The sequence below is a fragment of the Pelodiscus sinensis genome, chromosome 19 (genome assembly GCF_049634645.1).
Source record: "Pelodiscus sinensis isolate JC-2024 chromosome 19, ASM4963464v1, whole genome shotgun sequence".
In the NCBI taxonomy this organism is placed as follows: Eukaryota; Metazoa; Chordata; order Testudines; family Trionychidae; genus Pelodiscus; species Pelodiscus sinensis.
Genome location: NC_134729.1, coordinates 31,365,386 through 31,388,769, shown reverse-complemented (window position 1 = coordinate 31,388,769; position 23,384 = coordinate 31,365,386). Strand labels below are relative to the sequence as shown.

At 44.9% G+C, this 23,384-nt stretch overlaps 1 protein-coding gene across 3 annotated transcripts; it reads right to left on the bottom strand.

Annotated features, from left to right (window-relative positions):
- Nucleotides 1-3,935: 3,935 nt before the first annotated feature.
- CIB3 (calcium and integrin binding family member 3) lies at nt 3,936-21,385 on the bottom strand. Of its 3 annotated transcripts, XM_075901590.1 has the most exons (8): nt 21,335-21,385; nt 20,943-20,977; nt 18,620-18,625; nt 18,336-18,359; nt 16,442-16,553; nt 15,876-16,023; nt 12,433-12,628; nt 3,936-3,957 (listed from the first exon to the last, which is right to left on the bottom strand). In XM_075901590.1, exons 1-8 carry the CDS (start codon nt 21,383-21,385, stop codon nt 3,936-3,938), a joined length of 594 nt encoding a protein of 197 aa, XP_075757705.1. The 3 variants fall into 3 exon arrangements, with proteins under 3 accessions (XP_075757705.1, XP_006122515.1, XP_006122516.1); XM_006122453.1 differs by lacking the exons at nt 18,336-18,359; nt 18,620-18,625; XM_006122454.1 differs by lacking the exons at nt 16,442-16,553; nt 18,336-18,359; nt 18,620-18,625; nt 20,943-20,977.
- Between the last annotated feature and the right edge of the window lie 1,999 nt (nt 21,386-23,384).

Genomic DNA, 23,384 nt, shown 5'->3' with positions numbered 1-23,384 from the left:
ATCCAGGCAGAAGTCATTAAGTGTGCTAGCAGCAAAGAACAGAATGGGGAATCACAAAGGGTATGTCTACACTACCCCGCTAGTTCGAACTAGCGGGGTAATGTATGCATACCGAACTTGCTAATGAAGCCCGGGATTTGAATTTCCCGGGCTTCATTAGCATAAAGCCGGCGCCGCCATTTTTAAAAGCCGGCTAGTGCGAATCCCGTGCCGCGCGGCTACACGCGGCACAGGCTAGATAGTTCGAACTAGCTAGCCATTCCGAACTATCTGTACGCCTCGTGAAACGCCAGGGTAGATCGTGAAACGAGGCGTACAGATAGTTCGGAATGGCTAGCTAGCTCGAACTATCTAGCCTGTGCCGCGTGTAGCCGCGCGGCACGGGATTCGCACTAGCCGGCTTTTAAAAATGGCGGCACCGGCTTTATGCTAATGAAGCCCGGGAAATTCAAATCCCGGGCTTCATTAGCAAGTTCGGTATGCATACATTACCCCGCTAGTTCGAACTAGCGGGGTAGTGTAGACATACCCAAAGTTAGCTGTTTGCTGAAGATGGTACAGTGTAAGAATGCACTGTTGACTTTCAACAAGTTCTGGGACAGGTCCCAAGGCCAGCCGCCTGGTATGGGAGTGAAGGAGTGCTTGGGAAGATCACATAGCTATCTTTGCTGAATGTTTCCCTCCTGATAATGCTAATTATTTGGCCTGGGAAAATATGCAAAGTATTGGTCCTGGGATTGGTCCTGCCTTTGGCAGGGAGCTGGACTTGATGGCCTTCTGAGGTCTCTTCCAGCTCTATGGTTCTATGATTCTATGTATCAACAAGCTCATTACTGGATCTGGGAAAATATGCAATGTATCAACAATCTTCTTAGGTTCTCAAAACAACAGGTGTGATTACTGTAGATCCAACAGTATATAAAGTCCAGGAATATTCCTAACATTGGAACCACGATGTAGACCAAAGCCGCAGAAGGTGCTATGCACTGGCAACTGGGGTCCATCTTCTGTCCTTCTTCAGGGGGTTCCCAGCAGCAGAAGGGACGTAGGCATTGCATTTTATTCTGAGATCCGCTTAGGCTTAATAAGTATTGTATTTTATTCTAAGATTTGCTTCATTGTATTTTATTCTAATACTAAGCATTGTATTTTACCCTTATATTTGCTTAGTAATCTTTTTAAGCCTTCACCCAATTTGTGTGCTTATTGCCTCCGAATCCCTCAAAGGAAGAACCATTGCCTCTTGGCAATACATAGATGCACTGATGGCTATCCGAGTGTGCATACAGGCTGAACCAGTAGCTCTAAGGGGGGCGTGAACTGCCGCATTCATCTTAACAATGTTGACCAAAACCCAACAATTATAATTTATCAATTCTGAAAAATATATAATGGCCACATTAACAGAAACACGCAGCAAAGGTGCTTATCCCAAAGCCCTAAGCAACCTTTCACAGTTCCCCAGCTGTCCCTATCCAGCTCCCAAAACTTCACTCTGACAACTTCTGTGATACAATTAACCATTTTCAGCACACAATTTTGCAGCACATCAAAAATTACCCTGTCCTTGCATTTTTAAATTAGCTAAATTGAATACTAAATTAAATAACAAAAGGAAAGTTGTTCCAATTAAATTACTCATTTTTCCATATAATTCAGTAAAAGTAATCTCCAATTTTTCATATTTCTGAAGCCAAAACCAAGCATTCAGTCTGCTCCACTAGAACACCACAGATTCCAAGCCCAGACTCCTTGATATATATAATATATACTGCATGTCCCAGAGCACGCAGGGTCCTGCTCATAGCCTAACTCACCGCTGTCTTTTCAGAAAAATGATTTAAATACTGATTATGAAAAATTGTTTTCTCTCAGTTATTTTAAATAATGGCATGAGTTGTGCAGATCTCTTAATGGCTTTGCTCCTGGAGAATCTTACTGGAAATCAGCAGCTGCATTTCAGTGTACGTGCTAGCACTGAAAACTATTCTGGGAAATGGATCAACAATGCGACCTGATATTCTAGCAGATCAGAAAGCTCCCACACTCCCACCCCAGGTGAGTGGTACCCAAATGATTCTTCAACCTTCATCCTAAAGAACCGTCAGCATAAACTGATTGATTGCCCTAGCTGCAGGTTGAATGGAATTTATGCTTCGATTTACAGAAGAAATGAGGTCTGAGTGAAATCAATGTAGTAAGTAAGGGTATGTCTACACTAGCCCCCTAGTTCGATCTAGGGAGGCTAATGAGGGTGACCAAAATTGCAAATGAAGCGCGGGATTTAAATATTCCATGCTTCATTAGAAAGTTCCTGGCCGGTCGCCATTTTAGAAATTGACTAGCCCAAAGTAACTGCCCGCGTCTACACGCGGCAGTGAAACGGGATTCCTGCAAGGAGGTTTACCAGCTAATTTGATTTAGGGCTTTAATTTGGAATCCCGTTTCACTGCCGCGTGTAGACGCGGGCAGTTACTTTGGGCTAGTCAATTTCTAAAATGGCGACCGGCCGGGAACATGCTAATGAAGTGCAGGATATTTAAATCCCGCACTTCATTTGCAATTTCGGTCACCCTCATTAGCCTCCCTAGATTGAACTAGGAGGCTAGTGTAGACATACCCTAAGATAGTCTAGTTACAGATATTAAATCTATCAAATTTCAAGTTCTAGTATAAAACTTTATATTTACAACGTGCAAACAAAACAAACTATTGATAGCTCAACTCAAATTATTCTATCAATGAAGAAAACATCTAAGGTGATGGAAACCAATCTTCAAAACGGAAGACTCTATCATGGATAAGAAAGAATACACTAGGATATTTAAGGAGGGCTGTGGATTAAGATTGAATTTACTTTCAGATACTGTAAAAGATTCAAATTCTTGTCCAATGTATTTTTGTTTGTAATATCTTAAAGGGGTAACCTTAGAGGCAACTCCTAAGCAATTCCACTCAGGGTACATATCTACACTGCACAGCTATTTCGAAATAAACTATTCTGGAATAGTTATTCCGAAAAAGCTCATTTCAAAATAGCACGTCTGTACTGCAAGGAAGCCTCAAAATTAGTCCGAGGCAAGCTCCCCTAATGTAGACATGCTATCTTGATTTAGAGCATGAGGAGGGACTGGCGAGGAATAATTTAGAATGGCCCTGGTGAGGGGCTATTTTGAAATAGCAGCAGTGGAGCGTTTACATGCACCTTATTTCAAAATAGCTATTTCGGAATAGGCGTTATTCCTCATAGAATGGTTACAGATTTCAGAATAAGCCATCTATTATTCAAAATTATTTTGAAATAACAGAATGGCTGTGTAGACGCTCACATTGTTATTTTTGAAATAACATTAGTTATGTCAAAATAACAGTGCAGTGTAGACACACCTCACTCTTGAAAGATTTCTCTATCACTAGAAAAAGCTAAAGGATTGCTTTTAAAGTGAAGTGGTCAGATAAAGACTTCTATGTTAGCGTGCCAGATAGGATACTGTACTTAGCTTCTCAAGAATGTTAGACAGCAATCTCTTATTTGTAAGTTCCTTTAGGCCTGGCTCTCTCTTACCTACAGAAAATAGTTTACTCCAAAACTGACAGCATGTTGTTCTACATGTATTATCCATTACAGCTCAGAGCAGCTTAGGATGTAAATCAAAACAAGACTTTTAAAAAATATTTTATTGGCAAAAAAACCCCCCATTTCTGTTAAATTACAGAGGGAAACCCCGATGAGCTGTATCCTCTAAAGATTTAATTGCGATATATCAAGACTTTTCCAACTTGTAGTCCAGTGTCTTAAAATCTTTGTTTGGTCTTCTTTATTTCTCTCTTTCAGTCATGGACAGTAACTCCAAGCAAAATAATTCTGAAAGCAGATGGTAGTGACATACTGCAGACTCAAGATGCAGTTCTCATTTCTCTCTCTTTCACCAGGTTCAAATTCGAATGTGAAAAGTACTATTTACCAATAAATAAATAAATACATTAAATAAAAATCACTCGTGAGGCTTTTCATTTGTAGATCTAAAAACACTTCACTAAGGCTGAATAAACTAACAGCTGGAAGCCAAATGCAAAGACTATGAAACAATCACCGACTTCCAACACAGACACATTTTTGATAACTGGTCTTTTAAGAATTAATAGACACAAATCAGATATCTGAAAAGACAACACACAAAAACCCGTTGGGGAACACTTTAACCTCCCTGGACACTCATTAAGGGATCTACAAGTTGCTGTTTTGTTTCAGACCAATTCCACAAACCAAATACACAGGGAAGGATGGAACTCCACTTCATTCTCAAGTTTAACTCTCATGCAAATGGGATATTATGATATCAGATGGCTCTCACATTATCAACCAACCACACAAGTAAGAACCAATGGTTCTTGATGTCTGTGTAGAATCTGGTATTAGTACTCTTCCTTTCCAAGTGCAAACTAATGGTTCTTATCAGCCTCTTTTAACTATTTAGTCTTTAAGGTGCCAATAGACTATTTGTTGTTTTTAAGTTTTTCCTGTTACAGACTGGATTGTCTTTCCCTTTGAAACTTATCTACCCAATGAAATACAGGACTATGTAGCACTGTAAAGACTAACAAGATGGTTTATTAGATGATGAGCTTTCGTGGGCCAGACCCACTTCCTCAGATCAAATAGTGGAAGAAAATAGTCACAACCATATATACCAAAGGATACAATTTAAAAAAAATGAACACATATGAAAAGGACAAATCACATTTCAGAACAGAAGGGGGATGCAGGGAGGGGGGGGAAGGAAGGTAAATGTCTGTGAGTTAATGATATTAGAGGTGGGGAAAGGTAGATGTCTGTGAGCTAATGGTATTAGAGGTGATAATTGGGGAAGCTATCTTTGTAATGGGTAAGGTAGTTGGTGTCTTTGTTCAGCCCCCCCGCGGAGAGTGTCAAATTTTAGCATGAATGACAGTTCAGAGGATTCCCTTTCAAGTGCAGATTTGAAAGTCTTCTGGAGTAGGATGCATGTAATTAGGTCGTTGAGACAGTGTCCTTTCTGGTTGTTGCCATTTCATCATCTAATAAACCATCTTGTTAGTCTTTAAAGTGCTACATAGTCCTGTATTTTGTTTCTGCTACACCAGACTAACACGGCTACATTTCTATCACCCACTTCTTCAGATGAATGAAGTTAAGACACTGGAGTTAAGTGGGTTGTGCCCAGGAAATCTCATGATACCATTAACATTTTTTGTTATTCTCTAAGGTGCTGCAAGACTATTTGTTATTTTTTAAGTCTCTAGATTCTGTTTGTCAGGACTGGAAATGGGTGAGAGCAGTGAATCACTTGATAATTACCATTCTGTTCATTCCCTCTTGGACACCAGTTAGAAGATAGGAAACTGAGCTAGATGGACCCAGAATGGCTGTTCTCATGTTCTTAATACAAGATCGTTCTTATCCCAAAACCAGAAAATTAAATAGGTCCAGGCTAAGGATGACTGGATCTCTGTCACACCTACATTGAATTACCTTTCATAAATATTATTACTACTCAACATGCACTTCTAACATTCAACTATTTATGAAGTATCAATTATACATTTATCTCCAGATTAAGTTTCTGCCTTATCGTAATATGTGTTTCAAATTGTGCAGTTACTCAAAAAGACCAAAAAAACCTTAAAAAACAACCAATAGTCTGGTAGCACTTTAAAGACTAAGGGTATGTCTACACTACAGCGCTAATTCAAACTAACTTAGCTAATTCGAATTAGTGCAGCTAGACTTAAAAACTAGTTCGAATTAGCGTTTTGCTAATTCGAACTAGCATGTCCACACAGAGTGGACCCTGAACAGAGGTTAAGGATGGCCGGAAGCAGTGCCGGAAGGGCATCAGATGAGGACTTAGAGCGTGGAGCTGCTGCCCCAGGCTAGCTGAGGGCTGTGCTTAAAGGAACCTGACCCCCACCCCGGACAGACAGTACTCAGGGTTCCCCGCTTGCAAAGCAGTCCTGGCTTGGAGTGCCCTGAGTGCCCACACTCGGCACATCACAGCACTCGGCCATCAGCCCGGCTGCATTTGCCACAGGCTGCCATCCGGGGGGAAGGGGCAATCGGGGGGCTGCAGGAGAGCTTCCACCCCCAGAAGCCCGCAGAGCCAGCCCAGTCCTCCTCATCGGGGGCTCGTACCCCATTCCTCCCTCACCTCCTTCCACTTACCCTTCCCTAGCCCCCCTTCCTGATGTACAAAATAAAGAAAATGTGTGTTCAAAAATAGAATCTCTCTTTATTGAACAAAACTGGGGGAGACTGGGAAAAGGAGGTAGGAGAGGGGAAGAGAGAGGCTGGGAGAGGGGAGGGCAACTAACATGATCAGGGGTTGGGAACAGGTCCCAGATGAAGAGAGGCTACAGAGACTGGGACTGTTCAGCTTAGAAAAGAGGAGACGGAGGGGGGACAGGATAGAGGTCTCTAAAATCAGGAGTTGGGTGGAGAGGGTGCATTCAGAAAAGTTCTTCATGAGTTCCCATAAAGAAGGACTAGAGGACACCAAAGGAAAGGAATGGGTAGCAGGCTTGAAACTAGTAAGAGAAAGTTGTTCTTCACAAAGCAAATAGTTAACCTGCAGAACTCCTTGCTGCAGGAGGCTGTGAAGGCTACAACTAGAACAGAGTTGAAAGGGAAGTGAGATCAAGTCATGGAGGTTGGGTCCATGGAGTAGTCTTAGCCAGGGGGTAGGAATGGTGTCCCTGCCCAAAGTTTGTGGAAGGCTGGAGAGGGATGGCACGAGACAAATGGCTTGGTCACTGTCTTCGGTCCATCCCCTCCAGGGTTCCTAGGGTTGGCCGCTGTCAGCAGACAGGCTACTGGGCTAGATGGACCTTTGGTCTGACCCAGGACGGCCATTGTAAGCTCAGGGCTCAGGGTCGGGGGTCTCAGTGGACCCCCTTGATTTTCATGCACACCTGCTCCTGGGTGGCCAGGCTGGCAGCTCTCCTGCCCTAGACGGCCACTTTCCTGTGCCTAGTGCGGAGATCGTGGACGAGGTTCACGATGTCCGCACTAGCCCAGGAAGGTGCCCGCCTCTTGCGGTCCAGGGCAAGCTCCCGGGAGCCGCCAGCCTGGTCCCGGGAAGAGGGGGTGGGCTGGGGGACATCGGGTGGGTGGCTCTGTGCCGTGCCAGGTGCAGGGTCTGCTGGCTGGGTGCTGGCAGGCTTGCACCTGGCACAGACACCGTAGCCAGCCCGTGCCCCTTTAAGGGGTCCGGGGCCGGGCGGGGGGCATAGAGTTTCCCTGGTGTTGGCCAGAGTGGCCACCAGGGAAACCTGGGGAGGGCTAGCCTCCCACTAGTTCGAATTAAGGGTCTACACAGCCCTTAATTCGAACTAGCTAGTTCGAACTAGGCTTAATCCTCGTAAAATGAGGTTTACCTAGTTCGAACTAAGCGCTCCGTTAGTTCGAATTAAGTTTGAACTAATGGAGCGCTAGTGTAGCGCCTAGGAAAGTTAGTTCGAACTAACTTTGTAGTGTAGACATACCCTAACATGTCTATGATATCATGAGCTTTCGTAGACATAGCCCACTTCTTCAGATGACCGGAGTGTTGGAAGTCCAGAACCAAGAATAAATAAGGGGAGAGAGGGGGAAAGGACATTTTCCAAAGCCAAGATCTATCTATCTATCTATCTATCTATCTATCTATCTATCTATCTATCTATCTATCTATCTATCTATCTATCTATCTATCTAAAATTTTAGATGAGACAACCACATCTGCACACAGTATTCAAGATGTGGGTGTACCATGGATTTATATAGCAGGGTATGTCTTAGGGTATGTCTACACTACAAAGTTAGTTCGAACTAACGGACGTTAGTTCGAACTAACTTTCCTAGGTGCTACACTAGCGCTCCGTTAGTTCGAACTTAATTCGAACTAACGGAGCGCTTAGTTCGAACTAGGTAAACCTCATTTTACGAGGATTAAGCCTAGTTCGAACTAGCTAGTTCGAACTAAGGGCTGTGTAGCCCTTTAGTTCGAACTAGTGGGAGGCTAGCCCTTCCCAGGTTCCCCCTGGTGGCCTCTCTGGGCACAACCAGGAAAATTCTTCTCTCCCCCAGCCCCGGGCCCTTAAAGGGGTAGACTCTGGCCAGACGGCACTAGAGTCAGCCAGCCCTGCCAGGAGTCTCTGCCCCGAACCAGTGGCCCCACCATGAGCCAGGCAGCCAGTGCCAGTGACACGTCCCCTGCCCAGTCCCCCAGCACCCAGGGGCCAGCCAGGGGCCGTAGACGGCGCGCGGCCTCCTGGACTAGTGCGGAGGTCATGGACCTCATTGAGGTTTGGGGGCAGGCCCCCAATGTCCATGATCTCCGCACTAGGAGGAGGAACGCGGCCGTCTATGGGCGCATAGCAGCCGCCATGGCCAGCAGGGGACACAGGCGCACCCAGGAGCAGGTGCGCATTAAAATTAAAAAGCTGCGCCAGGCGTACGCCAGGGCAGGGGCTGCCACCTGCCCCTACTTCACTGCCCTCCACCAACTATTGGGGGGCAGGGCGGTCCGTGCCAGCCCGGGGGACATCGAGCCGGGACCAGAGGGCCCTGACCTGGGCACACCAGAAGGGTCACCGCCAGCAGTGTCGTCCAGGGAGACCGTACCAGGTAAGTAGTTTGAATTAAGTAGTTTGGGGGGGAAGTGGGAGGGAGACCAGGGACCGCGCGCGTGGGCCATGCCTTCCACGGATCACGCAGACACCTGTGCACGTGCGAGCACGTGCCATGCCACCCTTGGGCAGGTGGCTCCAGCTGCGTGACACCCAGGGGCCATTGCCCAATAGGCACATGCTTGTGCAAAGAGATGTGACATGCTCCCGACCCCGGGGCAGGACCCAGCAGGATGATTTCCCTTCACATGTCCCCTCTACACGGAGGCAGGGGACATCTCCCCTTCCCCCCCCCCCCGCCGCCCCGGCCACACTATACATGGCACAGGGACATGGGTGCGGTCTTGGGGCAGCTCCCAGTCCCGGGGAGAGCCAGACATCCTGACCATGGCCTCTGTACAAGCACAGCGGCTGTGACGGTACAGGACATGGTCACCCTCACGTTGCAGAGTTGGGGAGGGGGCTGGGCATCATCCCCTGCGTCCCCAGGGAGAACTGACCACTTCTCTTCTGTCTCTACAGCTGCACCAGCTGCTCGTGCCGGGCGCACCACCCCGCCCGGGACATGCTCCCGCACCCGCGGCCTGCTCCGGACTGCCAGCACGGAGCAGGAATACTGGGACCAGCACCTTGGGGCCCTGCAAGCCGTGCACCACACACTACGGTCATGGATGCGGGAAGACCTGCAGGTCCGCCACGAGCTGCTGGCTGAGCTCCGAGGGCTGAGCACCAACCTGCAGCTCCTTCTGCAGAGCATGGTGCCCCGTGCTGATCCTGCACCAGCTGTCCCCCCAACTGCTGTCCCTCCTCCCACTCCTGCTCCCCCTCCCACCTCTCCCTCCTCAACTCCCACAACCTCTTCCTCAATGTCCACACCCCCCACCTCAACCTCCGCACCCTCCACCCCATCCCCCCGGGGATGCCGAGGCCCCCTCCCTCGCCGTACTGGGAGGCGGTTGGCCCGGCGAAACCCCCACCCCTGATCCTTGAGTTTCCCCACCCCCTCCTTTCCCTTGCTTCCCCCTTTCAGCTCCCTCCTCCCAGTTTTCCCCCTCCCCTCTCTCAGCCTCTCTCTTCCCCTCTCCCACCTCCTTTTCCCAGTTTCCCCGAGTTTTGTTAAATAAACAGAGTTTCTATTTTTGAACACACGTGTCCTTTATTTTGTACATCAATAAGAAGGGGGGCTAGGGAAGGGTAAGTGGAAGGAGGTGAGGGAGGAATGGGGCATGAGCCACCGATGGGGAGGACTGGGCTGGCTCTGCAGGCTTCTGGGGGTGGAAGCTCTCCTGCAGCCCCCCAATTGCCCCCTCTCCTCAGATGGCAGCCTGCGGCAAGTGCAGCCAGTCTGATGGCCGAGTGCTGTGATGTGCCCAGTGTGGGTACTCTGGGCACTCCAAGCCAGGACTGGTTTGTAAGCGGGGCACCCCTTAGAACTGTCTGTCCAGGGTGGGGGTCGGGACCCTTTAAGCGCAGCCCTCAGCTAGCCTGAGACAGCATCTCCACGCTCTACGTCCTCCTCTGATGCCCTGCCGGCACTGCTTCCGGCCAGCCTTAAGCCCTGTTCAGAGTCCACTCAATGTGGACATGCTAGTTCGAATTAGCAAAACACTAATGGACCTAGTTTTTAGTTCTAGACGCGTTAGTTCGAATTAGCTTAGTTCGAATTAACTAATTCGAACTAAGTTAGTTCGAACTAGCGCTGTAGTGTAGACGTACCCTTAGGGTACGTCTACACTACAGTGTTATTTCAAAATAGCTTATTTCGAAATAACACATCTACACACAAGATGCATTTCGAAATAGCTTATTTTGAAATAGCGCATCCACACTGAGTGGACTCTGAATTGCATTTAAAGCTGGCCAGAACCAGTTCCAGCCATGCTTCAGGTCAGGACTTACTGTGTGAGGCTGCTACCTGAGGCTATCTGAGGTCTGTGCTTAAAGGGACCCGCTGCCCCCCCCCCTTTCCCGGACAGCCAGTTCTCAGGTTTCCCTGCTTGCTTGTCTACCTTGATGAGGGACAGCAAAACAGTTTGTCTCTGTGTGCTCTGGTTGCCCTCACTTGGGACACCACAGCACTCTGCAACATGGAGCCGGAGCTGCCCCTGGGCACTCTGGTACTTCTCATAGACGTGTTGCTACAAGCCTGGCTTCACTTTCTGCAGGCTGCCATCCAGGAGGTCCATCAGGGGGCTGTCAGTATCTAGGAGGCCCCGCAGGAGAGCTTCCAACCCTGAGGAGCACTTAGAGCCTCCCTGGTCTGCCCCACTGGGGGCTTGTGCCTTATTCCTCCCTCACATCCTTCCACTTACCCCTCCTAGCCCCCCTTCCTGATGTCAAATAAAATACACGTATTTTCATGAACACAAACTCTCTTTATTTAACAAAACTGGGGGGGAGGGAATGAAACTCTGGTGAGACTGGGGAAAAGAGGTGGGAGAGGAGAGAAGAGAGGGTGGGAGAGAGGAAGGAGAAACCTGGGAGGAAGGATATGGAAGGGGGAAGCAAGGGGAAGAAGAGAGAGGCTCAGGGCTCACGGTTGGGAGGTCTTGCCAGACCAACTTAATTTTTATGCAAACCTGCTCCTGGATTCACATGTGGCCTTTGGTGGCCAGGCTGGCAGCTATCCTGCCCTAGACAGCTGCATTCCTCCATCTAGTGCAGAGATCATGGATGTTGGAGGCATCCCCCCAAACCTGAATAAGATCCATGATCTCTACCCTGGACCAGGAAGGCACCCACCTTCTCTGGGCCCTGGCAGGCTCCTGGGAGCTGGCAGACTGCTCCTGGGGAGCGGTGGAGGGCTGGCTGCCAGTGGCTTGCTGGCTCATGTTTTGGGGCCACTGGGTCAGGGGCAGTGACTGCTGGCTCTGGGCTGGCAGGCTTGGAGCTGGCACAGGCACTGTGGCCAGAGTCAACCCCTTTAAGGACTACAAGGAGGGAGAGAAGTGTTCTTGGTTGAGGCTGGAGTGGGGCACCCTGGGAAGGCTGGAGGCCCCCTATTTTGAAATAAGTGTCTACACAGCACCTATTTGGTGTTATTCCTCATGGAATGAGGTTTACCAAATTCAAAATAAGAGCTCCACTATTTCAAATTTATTTCGAAATAGCGGTTTGGCTGTGTAGACGCTAGGAAAGTTATTTCGAAATAAGAGCTGTTATTTCAAAATAACTTTGCTGTGTAGACATACCCTTATTCTCTATCCCTTTCTTAATTATTCCTAACATTCTGTTTGCATTTTTGACAGCTGCTGTACATTGAGTAGATAATTTCAGAGTATTAGTCACAATGATGCCACTATCTCGCTAATCTGGTCCCCATCATATTATGCATATAGTTTGGATTATGTTTTTCAGTATGCATTTCTTTGCATTTATTAATATTAAAATTAATCTGTTTCAAAATTCTGTAATTTTAAAAGACTATTTCAATTGCAGTGTAGCCAACTCTTCCAATTCTATCATGAGTCTGTCACTATTTTGTAAATCCCATCTCCTAGAGTTATGAGATTATGTGAGATTGGTATGTGTATTTTAAAGCAAGTTTCTAGCACTCACAGGTGTGGAGCACAGTTGGAAAAGAACTCAAACCATTTTTTAAATCTTGTTAGTTGAGGGAGAGGAAAGTTGACTCTAGGTTTTTGAATGGTTAGGGTTTGAGATCATTCCCCTGACTGTCAGGCTGGAAAGTTTGGAATCTGCAGGTGCTTGTTAACGATGTGCTTGGAACGGGCCTCTGATAGCAAGGAAGGGGGATTTCCTGATGTTTAACAAGGCTGTTGTTACCTGAGGAAATCAGGTGCTCGTATTATCATGTGCTGAAAATCTTCCACAGAGAGTTTGCCATCATTGTCTTGATCAGCTTCATCAATCACCTTGTCACATACAAGACAAACCTCCTCGGGGGTAAGTTCATTTCGGGTCAGTTTGTTAACGGTTTTCTCCAAGTCTGATTTGCATATGTAATCATCGTTGTTAAAATCTGTCCAAGGAAACAGAGTTAAATTCAAAATTACAAAGCGCTGTCCTCCACATATCTCCCAGGCTTTTCATGGAGAAAAGCTGCGTGTGCCTCAATATCAAATCCCAATACTTCTGAATAATTGCCAAATAGAATTTTAGACTTTTAGGATACATCTAGATTACACGCTTTTGTCGACATGTTTTGTCAACAGATACTGTCAACAAAGCTTCTGTCGACAAAGAGCATCTAGACTACATCCAGTTCTGTCGACAAAGGAAGCCGCTTTGTCGACATGACAGTGTAGACGCAAAGGACAGTGTAGATGCAATAACACCTTCTGTCAACAGAACTCTGCCGACAAAAGGTGTTATTCCTCGTAGAATGAGGTTTACAGACATTGACAAAACTGCTAAGTTCTGTTGACGTGTTGACAGAACTCAGCGGCAGTGTAGTTTTGTTGACAAAAAGTAGGTATAGTTTTGCTGACAAAAGTCCACTTTTGTTGACAAGCCCTGTAGTCTAGACACACCCTTACACTCCTTGTAATTTTTAATTTGTATTTATAAAATTACTTAAAAGGCACCCACCCACAAGCTCTGCATACTCAATCATATAGATCCCAGATAGCAAATCAATATTAACGAACTGAAGGCATTATAACACAGTCAAAAGAACTGTTTGATTTTCTCCTCTCCCCCATGCTGAGTCACTTCCACTTCAGAGTGGAAGAGAATTTAAGAGAACTTTCTGTCCTGTTTGTGTTGCACAATAAGTTGTTCGGCTTTTGTTGTAAAGAAAAATCAACTGAAAACAATATTAAAAGAGAGACTAAATTATTTCTAATAACAGAGAGGTAACCGTGTTAGTCTGATCTTGGAGAAACAAAAAAAGCAGTCATGTAGCACTTTAAAGGCTAACAAGATAGTTTATTTGGTGATGAGCTTTCATGGGGCAGACCCGCTGATCTGAGGAAGTGGGTCTGCCCCACGAAAGCTCATCACCTAATAAACTATCTTGTTAGTCTTTAAAGAGCGACATGACTGCTTTTTTTGTTTTAAACTATTTCTGTTCTTAAACTTGCCCTCTGAGAAACTCTGCTATAAAACAAGGCTTTTCAAAGACCCCATTGGAGTTGAGGTACCTAATTTCACGAAGGCTGAGCATTTCAAAGCACCTAATAGCTTTTTTCTTAAATGCTGCTTCCTCTAATCATGAGGATGGGAGATGAAACAACTAATCTGATGGAAGCACTGTGAATTCTCCAGCAGATGTCACACTCTAATCAGCTGTATCTTTCAGTCCCAGTAAGGCCAGATCTGAGCAACTCAAGTGCTTAATTAAATACATTTTTAAAGGGGAAGGATATTCCAGGGCACAAAAGAATTGAATGGCAAGACAAAAATGGATATGTGGCAAAGGCTGTAGGACCTGTAAATTTACTATGGTAAGAAAAATGGAAGTCACATCTAGATATCTCTGCATCTGCTGAGATGGAAACACAGTATATGCACCAGGAGAATGAGAGCCAGCTACTTTAGACAGGAATCATGGAACAAATCAAAGTTGATCACCTTACTGAAGAGAGACGTCCCTGAGGTATTTGGCATAACAGCATTGGAAATGTTCTTGGTGGGTGTGAACTCCCAGAAGTAAGTAGGAAATAAGAGTAATGTGGTCTTCCACTCTGCCCCCTAACTCCAGACCCCCACAATGAGATATCTGGTCAAAGACATCATTGTTAAATGTTAATCAAACCTTACATTGATAGGTTAATGTGCTCTACTATGTGAGATGCATGGATGACCAGAAAGAGCATGTCTGAACATGCCAGGTAAGCCAGTCAGGGACCCAAACACCTGTTCGGTATGTAGCAAAGTAGTTGGCACTGGATAGCGAGTGCTAATGGTGGGTTTACCACAGAGTCGTCCCAGGATAGAATTTTTTTCATAAGAAAAAAGAAAAAGCTATAACTGCTCAGGCAAGGTACAGCTGGCTGAAGAATTTATAGAACCTATGTGTCCTCCTTAGCCTTGAGCTACAGTTAAATTTTTACCAGTATAACTATTTCAGTTAGAGCTGTGGAAACAAAACACACACACACTTATATATTAAATAGTACAAGTCTTAGGTTACGGATACGCTGCCCTGCAGTTCAGCCTATGGGGATATGAACAGCCATATACACCAAAGTTGTCCCCTGTAACTCTCCTGTGTGGAGGCTGTGGGCACAAATAACTAAGGGTATGTCTACATTACCCCTCTAGTTCGAACTAGGGAGGTAGTGTAGACATACCCAAGGTTCCTAGTAGCCCTGTTTGAAGAGGATTATGCTAGTGTGAACTAACAATATGCTAGTTCATGCCTGCAGCAGCCACACAAGGGAATTACAGAATAGCACTTTGATGCATATTGTTGCTATTCACAAGCATGTAGTCCAAACAGCTAGACAGAGTACACAAGTAACTAGCAGGGACAGACTTATACTGGTGACTTATACCATTATGGCAATTCCCCTTTATGGGAAAAAGCTATGCTGCTATAAGCACTTTTGTTTTGCTGTAACTGTGTCTCTGGAGAGACCAGGGGCTCGGGGAAGGGAATACATTTTAACTACACTGGTGTAGGTTGTTTAAAAGGGCCTGCATGGGAAAAGTGCTTTCAAACAGATTCTTGAAATGGAGGCTGTGCGTTACCATCATGGTCAGTATGTTTAAGAATATGTGGCAAAGGATATGTGGCAAAGTCTCTGGGTTTGGTTTTGAATCCTCCATCAACTGGGGACAGCTCGACAGATGTTTGAGGCTTGGTCTACATTAGGAAGGTATGTCAGTGTAACTACACTATGTTGCTCAATGGTATAGAAAATCCACACCCCCAATGACGTAGTTGTACCAACACCACCAGCATCACCCTGCTGTCGGCAGCACTACGCCGATAGGAAGTCTTCTCCTGTTGACATAGCTACCGCCTCCTGAGGAGGTGGAGCACTTATGTCAACAGGATATGCTCACTCATTAGTGTACATAGCATCCTCACTGAAGTGCCACAGCAGCGCGGTTGCATCACTGCAGAGCTGTAAGTGTAGATCTGTCCTAAGAGAGGCTGCGTTGATGAGGGCCATATACGTACCAAAGTACGTACACAGACCATGTATAGATGGCAGTTGGCAGTGCAAATCTTAAGTGCTTTTGCATCAAGAAACCTTGAGTCATGTACAGCACCAGGATTTCCTCCAAACTTTACTATGTAGGCCTATCTCACTCACCATAGATTTTAAAGGCATAATAAGCTTTGAGGTCTCTGGGAGCCATTTCACTCAGAACTGAAAACATGTCCAAAAAGTCATCTAAAGTCATGTTGCCATCTCCATCCTCTGAGAAAACCTCGGCAATCCGCTGACGGAATGGATTGTCCTGTGGAACAGGGATGCAGGATATAACAGGTCTGTCTTCACTATCATTTAGGTCAAAGCGCCTGATGGGCTCCATCATAGCCCAGCTATGTCCGGTTCTGCCCCCCTCTTCATTTTAACCCAGGTGTAGCAGACAAACACCCCTTTGCTCTATTACTCTTTTATGTACTACGGCTGACGTGGAGACCAGGAGGGCCAGCGTCAGCTTTCTCTGTCCTACATGGTGCTTCAAAATGTTTTCAAAGGCAACTACTGGACCTTTCCAGAAGGATGTTGGAATTGGAGAGCTATTCCCCAGGGAGCCAGGATTCAGATAGCTTTCAGCCTCCCGGTAATTAGTACAGGATGAATTATTTAGCAGAAATGGATGAAAGTGAAATGTGGCTCCCTATCTACCATCTGTGTTCCTTGGACTGTACCTTCAGCTCTGGCATGCTGCCAATGAGTTCATAGGGGAGCTTCACATCTGGTTTATCTATGTAGCTGAGTGGGACCAGCTGTGGGGCCAGGTCTCGGTATCGGTAAAACAGTCTGGAAAGGGAAAGAAAGGCTCATTTAGGGCTCTGTGTACGCTAATAAAATGTGTTTCTTTTCCATATTGCAATATGCTTCATGAAAGGAAGAAATGTAGTATTTAGTATACTTCTTGTGTAATATATTAACCAGACAACGTATTTTCAGTGTTACATAAAAAGGAGGGGGGACGTCTCTTTGAGAACAAGACAACAGTACTGTCGGAAACCGAATGACACAAGCCGTTTTCCAACTTTATTTAGTAGTTTCCCACAGCCTCAGTGATTCTTCCATTTCACTCCGCTAGCCTGACACTACTCTGACACTGCTCATTTTTACATGATTGAAGGCTGTTCCTTTCAGTAACACAGTTCTCAAAGGCTAACCCATCCACAACTCCATTCTAGAGAAAGTAAAACAATATAAAAGGGTATATCTAACTATATGAATTATTCGCACTCAGCCCCCATCTCTTTCCCACCTCCCCCGCCCAATATTTACTGACACCTTAGTGCTTTATTTACACTCACTGAAGATTTTAGTCTTAAGAGGCCAGAGTGTGCTTCCTCATACTCTCAAGGACATTCCACGGTCAGCCTAATTTTACCTTTTGACTCTGCTAGTCCTTTGACACTCTGAACCAGGTTCTCTTTTTTGGCTCCAGCCCTTTGGCTCCTGCCTGATTATGTATTATTTGTATTACCATAGCACCTGCACACCTCAGTCATGGACAAACAGGCACACTCTGTCCTCCAAACAATTTACAGTCTAAGTTGGCTGCCACCTCTCATGCAGCTGACTCATAAATGTTTTAGAGGCTTGTTAAGAAGTTGGTCAGAATAGCAAGAATCACATTGCCTGTCTAAGAATTGAAAATAGTCCGATGTTGCAGCTAACTGCCCTGTGAGACAGTGATCTACAAACATATTTGCAACACACTGAAATTTCAACTGTCTCTTCAGGAGTCTCATGTAGTGTGGTAACAGGATACTAAATTCAGCAAATTTATGGTATCTCTGTGGCTCTTATTCAACTGCCTTGCATGAGGACAGGTTTCACAGAGGGAGTTGTGTTAGTCTGTTTCAGCAAAAACAAGGAGTCCAATGACACTTTAAAGACTAACAATTTTATTATCTGACAAAATGAGTTGTAACTCAGAAAAGCTTATGCCATAATAAAATGAGCTCGGCTTACACTCTGCTTTCCTTAAGTGGATTCTAATGGGAAAGGAAGCTAGAAGTGTTCTGCACTGTTTTTCCCTGTACCTGCAGTGGCATCTCATTCTGGGTTCGTCTACACTGGCCCCTTTTCCGGAAGGGGCATGTTAATTTCACAGGTCGTAATAGGGAAATCCGCGGGGGATTTAAATATCCCCCGCGGCATTTAAATAAAAATGTTCGCCGCTTTTTTCCTGCTTTTAGAAAAGCCAGAAAAGAGCGTCTACGCTGGCCCCGATCCTCCGGAAAAAAAGCCCTTTTCCGGAGGATCTTATTCCTACTTCAAAGTTCCGGAATAAGGACTTATGCCCGAGCGGGAGCAGAATAGTTTTTCTGGAATAGCGGCTGATTTTGTACAGTAGAGTGTCGTTGCTTTTCCGGAAATTCAAGGGCCAGTGTAGACAGCTCGCAGCTTATTCCAGAAAAGTGGCTGATTTTCCGGAATAAGTGGCCCAGTGTAGACACAGCCAGCCATAGATTTGTAAGGACAGAAGGGACCAATGTGATGAAAATAAGTGATCTTCAAAAGATCTCAGGGGAATTAAGAATGGGGGGTTCAATAATGAAAGTATTTTAAGCCTACCTTACCTTTGAAATGAGCGTACCTCTTTCCCCTGCAAAAACATGCAGGCAAACCCACAGGAGCTAGAAATAGAGAGAACCTCCTGGACCATCTAGTCCACCCATTGGGGGGATTGTCCTCAACCCTGTTTCCTTAGATACCTTTTTTTCTCATCTTTAAGCTTTTAAAAAATGGGTTTGTTTTACCCTTCAAATATGGGGCTCCATCCTGCCTTTTGTTGCCCACCCAAACCTCCCACTGATTTTGTAGGGACTCAGAACGAAGAGAAGGGAAGAGCTATAAACTGACCCCTAAATATGTTTCTTTTCTTCTCAATGCAATTTACTTCCAGTGTCGCATTAGACTGAGGAGCTCATTCATACTGTCACCCATGAAAATGGTATCAAACAAGAAGACAGAATTTTCTAAAGGTTTCCTATCAATTATAAATGCCTTATTTGTGATATAATTATGGTCTTGGCCTCTATTAAATACATGAAAACACAACCAGGCTTAGTTTAATTTATTAATTTCATTTGCATTTTGTACTGTGGAGCACTGATAAACAGAGACCAAGATGGGCAGAGTAGGAGATCAGGGTCTGGTGGAGAAGGGCAGTCGTCTTATGAAATTGTCTCTGCACTCTACTCAGCAAAAGATTTGGCACACTGATGTTGTGCAAGATCAGCCTTAGAAAGGGGAAGGAAATGGAAATGTTTCTGCTGATTAATTTGCTACATGACAAATAGGAAACAAAAGCTGACTTCTACAATCAAGTCCGGTGGAACAGACTCTTATGGGCTGTGTCTAAACTACAAAACGAAAAAGGGATGTAAATTAGACACTTCAAAATCGCAAATGAAGCTAGGATTTAAATTTGCATAATGGTGGTTGCAGTTTTTTTCTAAATGGGGCTTTTCGAAAGAAAAACGGCTGTTTAGACGGGGATCTATCGAAAATAAAACCCTCAGAGGAATACAGGATCTTCTGAAAAAGGGTTTTATTTTCGATAGATGCCTGTCTAAACAGCTGTTTTTCTTTCGAAAAGCCCCATTTCGAAAAAAACCCATGGCCACCCTTATGCAAATGAAGCACGGGAAATTTAAATCCTGGCTTCATTTGCAATTTTGAAGTGTCTAATTTACATCCCTTTTTTGAGAAAAGGGATGTAGTTTAGACACAGGAGTGCCAACGCCTGCCAAAGTTCACTCGGTGATGCACTGGGAGACCAGGTTCCAGTTGCCAGTTAGGACTCTTGATCCCTCAGCCAGTGTGTTACAAATCTCTAAGCCAGGGGTGGGGAACCTTTTTTGGTCAGTGGCCACTGACCCACAGAAAAATCAGTTGTGAATCACACTCAAGTGAGAAGCAAAAAAAAAAAAAAACTTCCCACACACTCAACTCTGGATGCCGGGGCTTCGCTCATGCTTCAGCCTTGCAGGGGGGCACCAAAGCTTGGAGATTTGCCATGGGGCTGGAGCATGAGCACTGGCTTGCCTTGCTGGGGGGGAAGCCCCAAGCCTCACCATGGGCTGGATCAAAGCAATGCAGGACCCAGATCTGCCTCACAGTCTGTAGGTTCCCCACCTCTGCACTAAGCCTTTCCTCTTCAGCCTCTTGTGGCTAGATGACTAATGGTCAATGGCTTGGCCTAGATGTACTATTTACTTGGAAGAGGTTCCAAAATTTCTGGAAATGAGTGATTCAGGCTAACTTAGGCCTTGTGCTCTAATGAGGCACCAGGCTTCAAAATATCACCACAGCTTTTTACACATAAAGCTAGTGGGCAGCATCATGTTGTCTCAGCTAAAGTTTTTAGGCTACTTTGATCCGGCCATGTTTACTGTGGAATCATTTTTGTGAAATAATTTAATCTCTAATCTTGTTTCATGGGATTTGGGGCTTGTAAAAATGTCTCCGGAAAATATCATAAATGCAGATGCAAAAAGTGACACAAAACAATAGCTGCTCTGTGGACAGCACTGGATTGTCAAGGCAAAGGTAAAAAGTTTTTACTTTAGCTTTAGCTCTGTTTTCATGGGCAAACAAAATGAAGCCAACGTAAATCATGGAAAACAGCATGCTGCAGGGTCAAAGCATAATCATTTAAAAGCTAGAACAATCCTGCTTTGTAAAGAGAGTAAATAGAGGCATGAATAACATTTTTATATCTCAAATTTATATACATCTAAGAAATTATAGTTACCTTTAAGAAATTAAATTTTCATGGCACATAAATATTTCTGAACTTATAATATAAAGACAATAGAACAAGATAATACACTAGTCAGAAAGCATTTAATCAAATAGATGGTAGCAATAGTCTGTGTAGCACTTGTTATAAACCAGGTAGAGGGGAATGGGGCCTCCTAGCAGAGTATTAGATGTAACTTGTTATAGTGTTTTACATGGGAGTAGCTGGCATGTTAATAGAATTATAGATTTTTGGCTTAACTAACGACATTGAACATGATTTTTGTGCGTGTGTGTGTCTACTTCACTTATCGCAATAATGCCATATTAAATCCTATTTAAAACTTAATAAAAAGATTACTAAGATTACTAGATGAGTGGCCTTACTTTTTAATAATCTCCTTATAGTTTTACAGACAAAAAATATAGACGCACCTCAGAATTTCTTTCCTTGTAAAGAATGTGCAATCCTGTAAAATATGGAAAGATAGAAGATGTGATGGTGAGTTATTTTTGCTTTTTTATTTTAAACACTAGCCCAAATTCTTTTCTGTACAAGTGCACTAATTTCACTTGACTCATATTATGGATAAAGCTGGCCCAACCTTTATAAACTTTCTGTTCAACTATAGAGTCATGTTTGACAGTTTTTTCTCTCTTAAAAGAAGATAAAGGAATATTAAACAGCCATAAACCATTTACTCTAAAGACTTCAGATAGTATTTCATATTCCTGTTTAGCACCATGAAACTAAGTGCTGGAGACTGCTTTAAAACAACCTGCCATTTCCTGGCATTGTGTCTAACTTGTCTTTTATTTGTTCTTACCTGATACGCATCCAGCTGCTCTGGAGTGAAAATGGTTTGCTTATTGCCCATTTCTGTCTCTAAATCCTGATTCTTGTCCCATAACTCTTTCCCGTTACGTTACCTTTACAGGAAGGCTGAATATTGAGATATGAAAAGCTGCAACAATGAGGTTCAGACAGAGGAGGATCAGGTAACCAACCACCTTCCCTGCTCCATAGATTTCAGAATCATAATAGGAGCATTTCATCAAATCTTTAGTCTGAATACACAAGACTCTCATACAGCATCATTCATTTGCTTCCTGTGTGCTCTGCAGAGACTCATATTACAGCATTTCACAAACAACTAACACAATTTCTATCCCTTGTCTCTGTGCTACATAGGGGACAGTATGGATTTTAGTTTTATGCTTCCATCAATTAAATTCACATATACAAAAAGTCTTTCTTCCTTCAACATTCAGCAATTCACCTTAAAAAAGAATCACAGTAGGTATGGTCCTGAGTCCTTTTCTTAATGTTCATTGTAATACACATTCTACATCATATGTTAATACTGTGCTGTATTTTTCACTGTGTATAGCAATACTATATTTAAGCTCTTCCTCATTTTTTAACATCCATCCCATGCCAGCGTTGGCACTTAATGGAGAAATCATTCCTCTCTGTCGTGTGCTGCTGCTTCCAGAGCTATCCATATGATGGTTCAGGACAATCACCCAGGGCCCACACTTCGGGATGTCCCGCACTTCAGGGGACATACATACAGGTCTTGGGTGACGCCAGGGCTGATGGCAGCATGACTGTCCCTGCTCCACTCCACTTGCTCCTGGCATCACTCGAGAAGAGGCAGAATGGGGGCAGGGCAAGGGTGAGAAGAGGCAGAACAGAGGTGGAGAAGGGGTGGAAGTTTGGGGAAGGAGTCAAATGGGGCAGGGACAGAAAAGGGCAGGAAGAGGTGGATGCGGGCAAGGTCTGGGGTGGAGGATGGGGGGGGGGGGGTTGTCCTGAGCCCCATGCCCTGTTAGGGATGGCCTGGGCTGCTCCATAGTTTGGGGATTGACTATTCAGCCCTCCCTGCTAAGGTTTCTCTGATGCATGCTCATTTCTCATACCGGTTGGTTTCCACTTGACACCTTCACGTGTGAGTCTGTGTCAGCGTTTGCAGTACATGATCCAAAAATCACAGACTCACAGAACTGGACGGGACCATCTATCCCTGTCCACTGTACTCACAGCTGGACTAAGTATTAGCTAGACCAGCCCTGACAGATGTTTATCTAACCTGCTCTTGAAAATCCCCTGTGATGAAGAATTCATAACCTCCCTAGGCAATCTATTCCAGTGCTTAACCACTCTCAGTTAGGAAGTTTTTCTTAATGTCTAGCCTAAACCTCCCTTGCTGCCACAATTCTGAGTTTCCCCCTGGGTGAGGTGGCTGCAAACTTCACAGCCATAGGGGTACATGGCTATTGTTCCTCCACCTTAAGTAATTCCTCATCGCCAGGGCAGCGTAATGGTTCTCCATCACCATAGTAGGCAGGTTGGAAGTAGGCGTACAGCACTGTCTGCTGCTGGAAGTAACCAGCAGCCAGTGTCCTCCCTGTGATGGGCTAGGTCTACACTGCAGGTATTTGCCAGCAGAGAGTATGCTAATTAAGTGCACATTAGCATTTGTCCCACTGTCATTTGCATATCTCTGCCAATGCTTTTTGTGCAAGAGGTTTTTGAGACGTCTTCGCCAAAGGATCAATGCCCACAAAACAGATATTAGACAGGATCACAAAGAAAAAACAGTTTCTTGCCATTTCAACCAGAAAGGACACTGTCTCAACGACTTAATTACCTGCATCCTGCTTCAGAAGCCTTTTAAATATGCACTTGAAAGGGAATCCTCTGAACTGTCATTCATGCTAAAATTCGACACTCTACGTGGGGGGCTCAACAAAGACTCTAGCTATCTTACCCATTACAAAGATAGCCTCTCCAATTATCACCTCTAATACCATTAGCTCACAGACATTTACCTTCCCCTCCCCCTTCCACATCCCCCTTCTGTTCTGAAATTT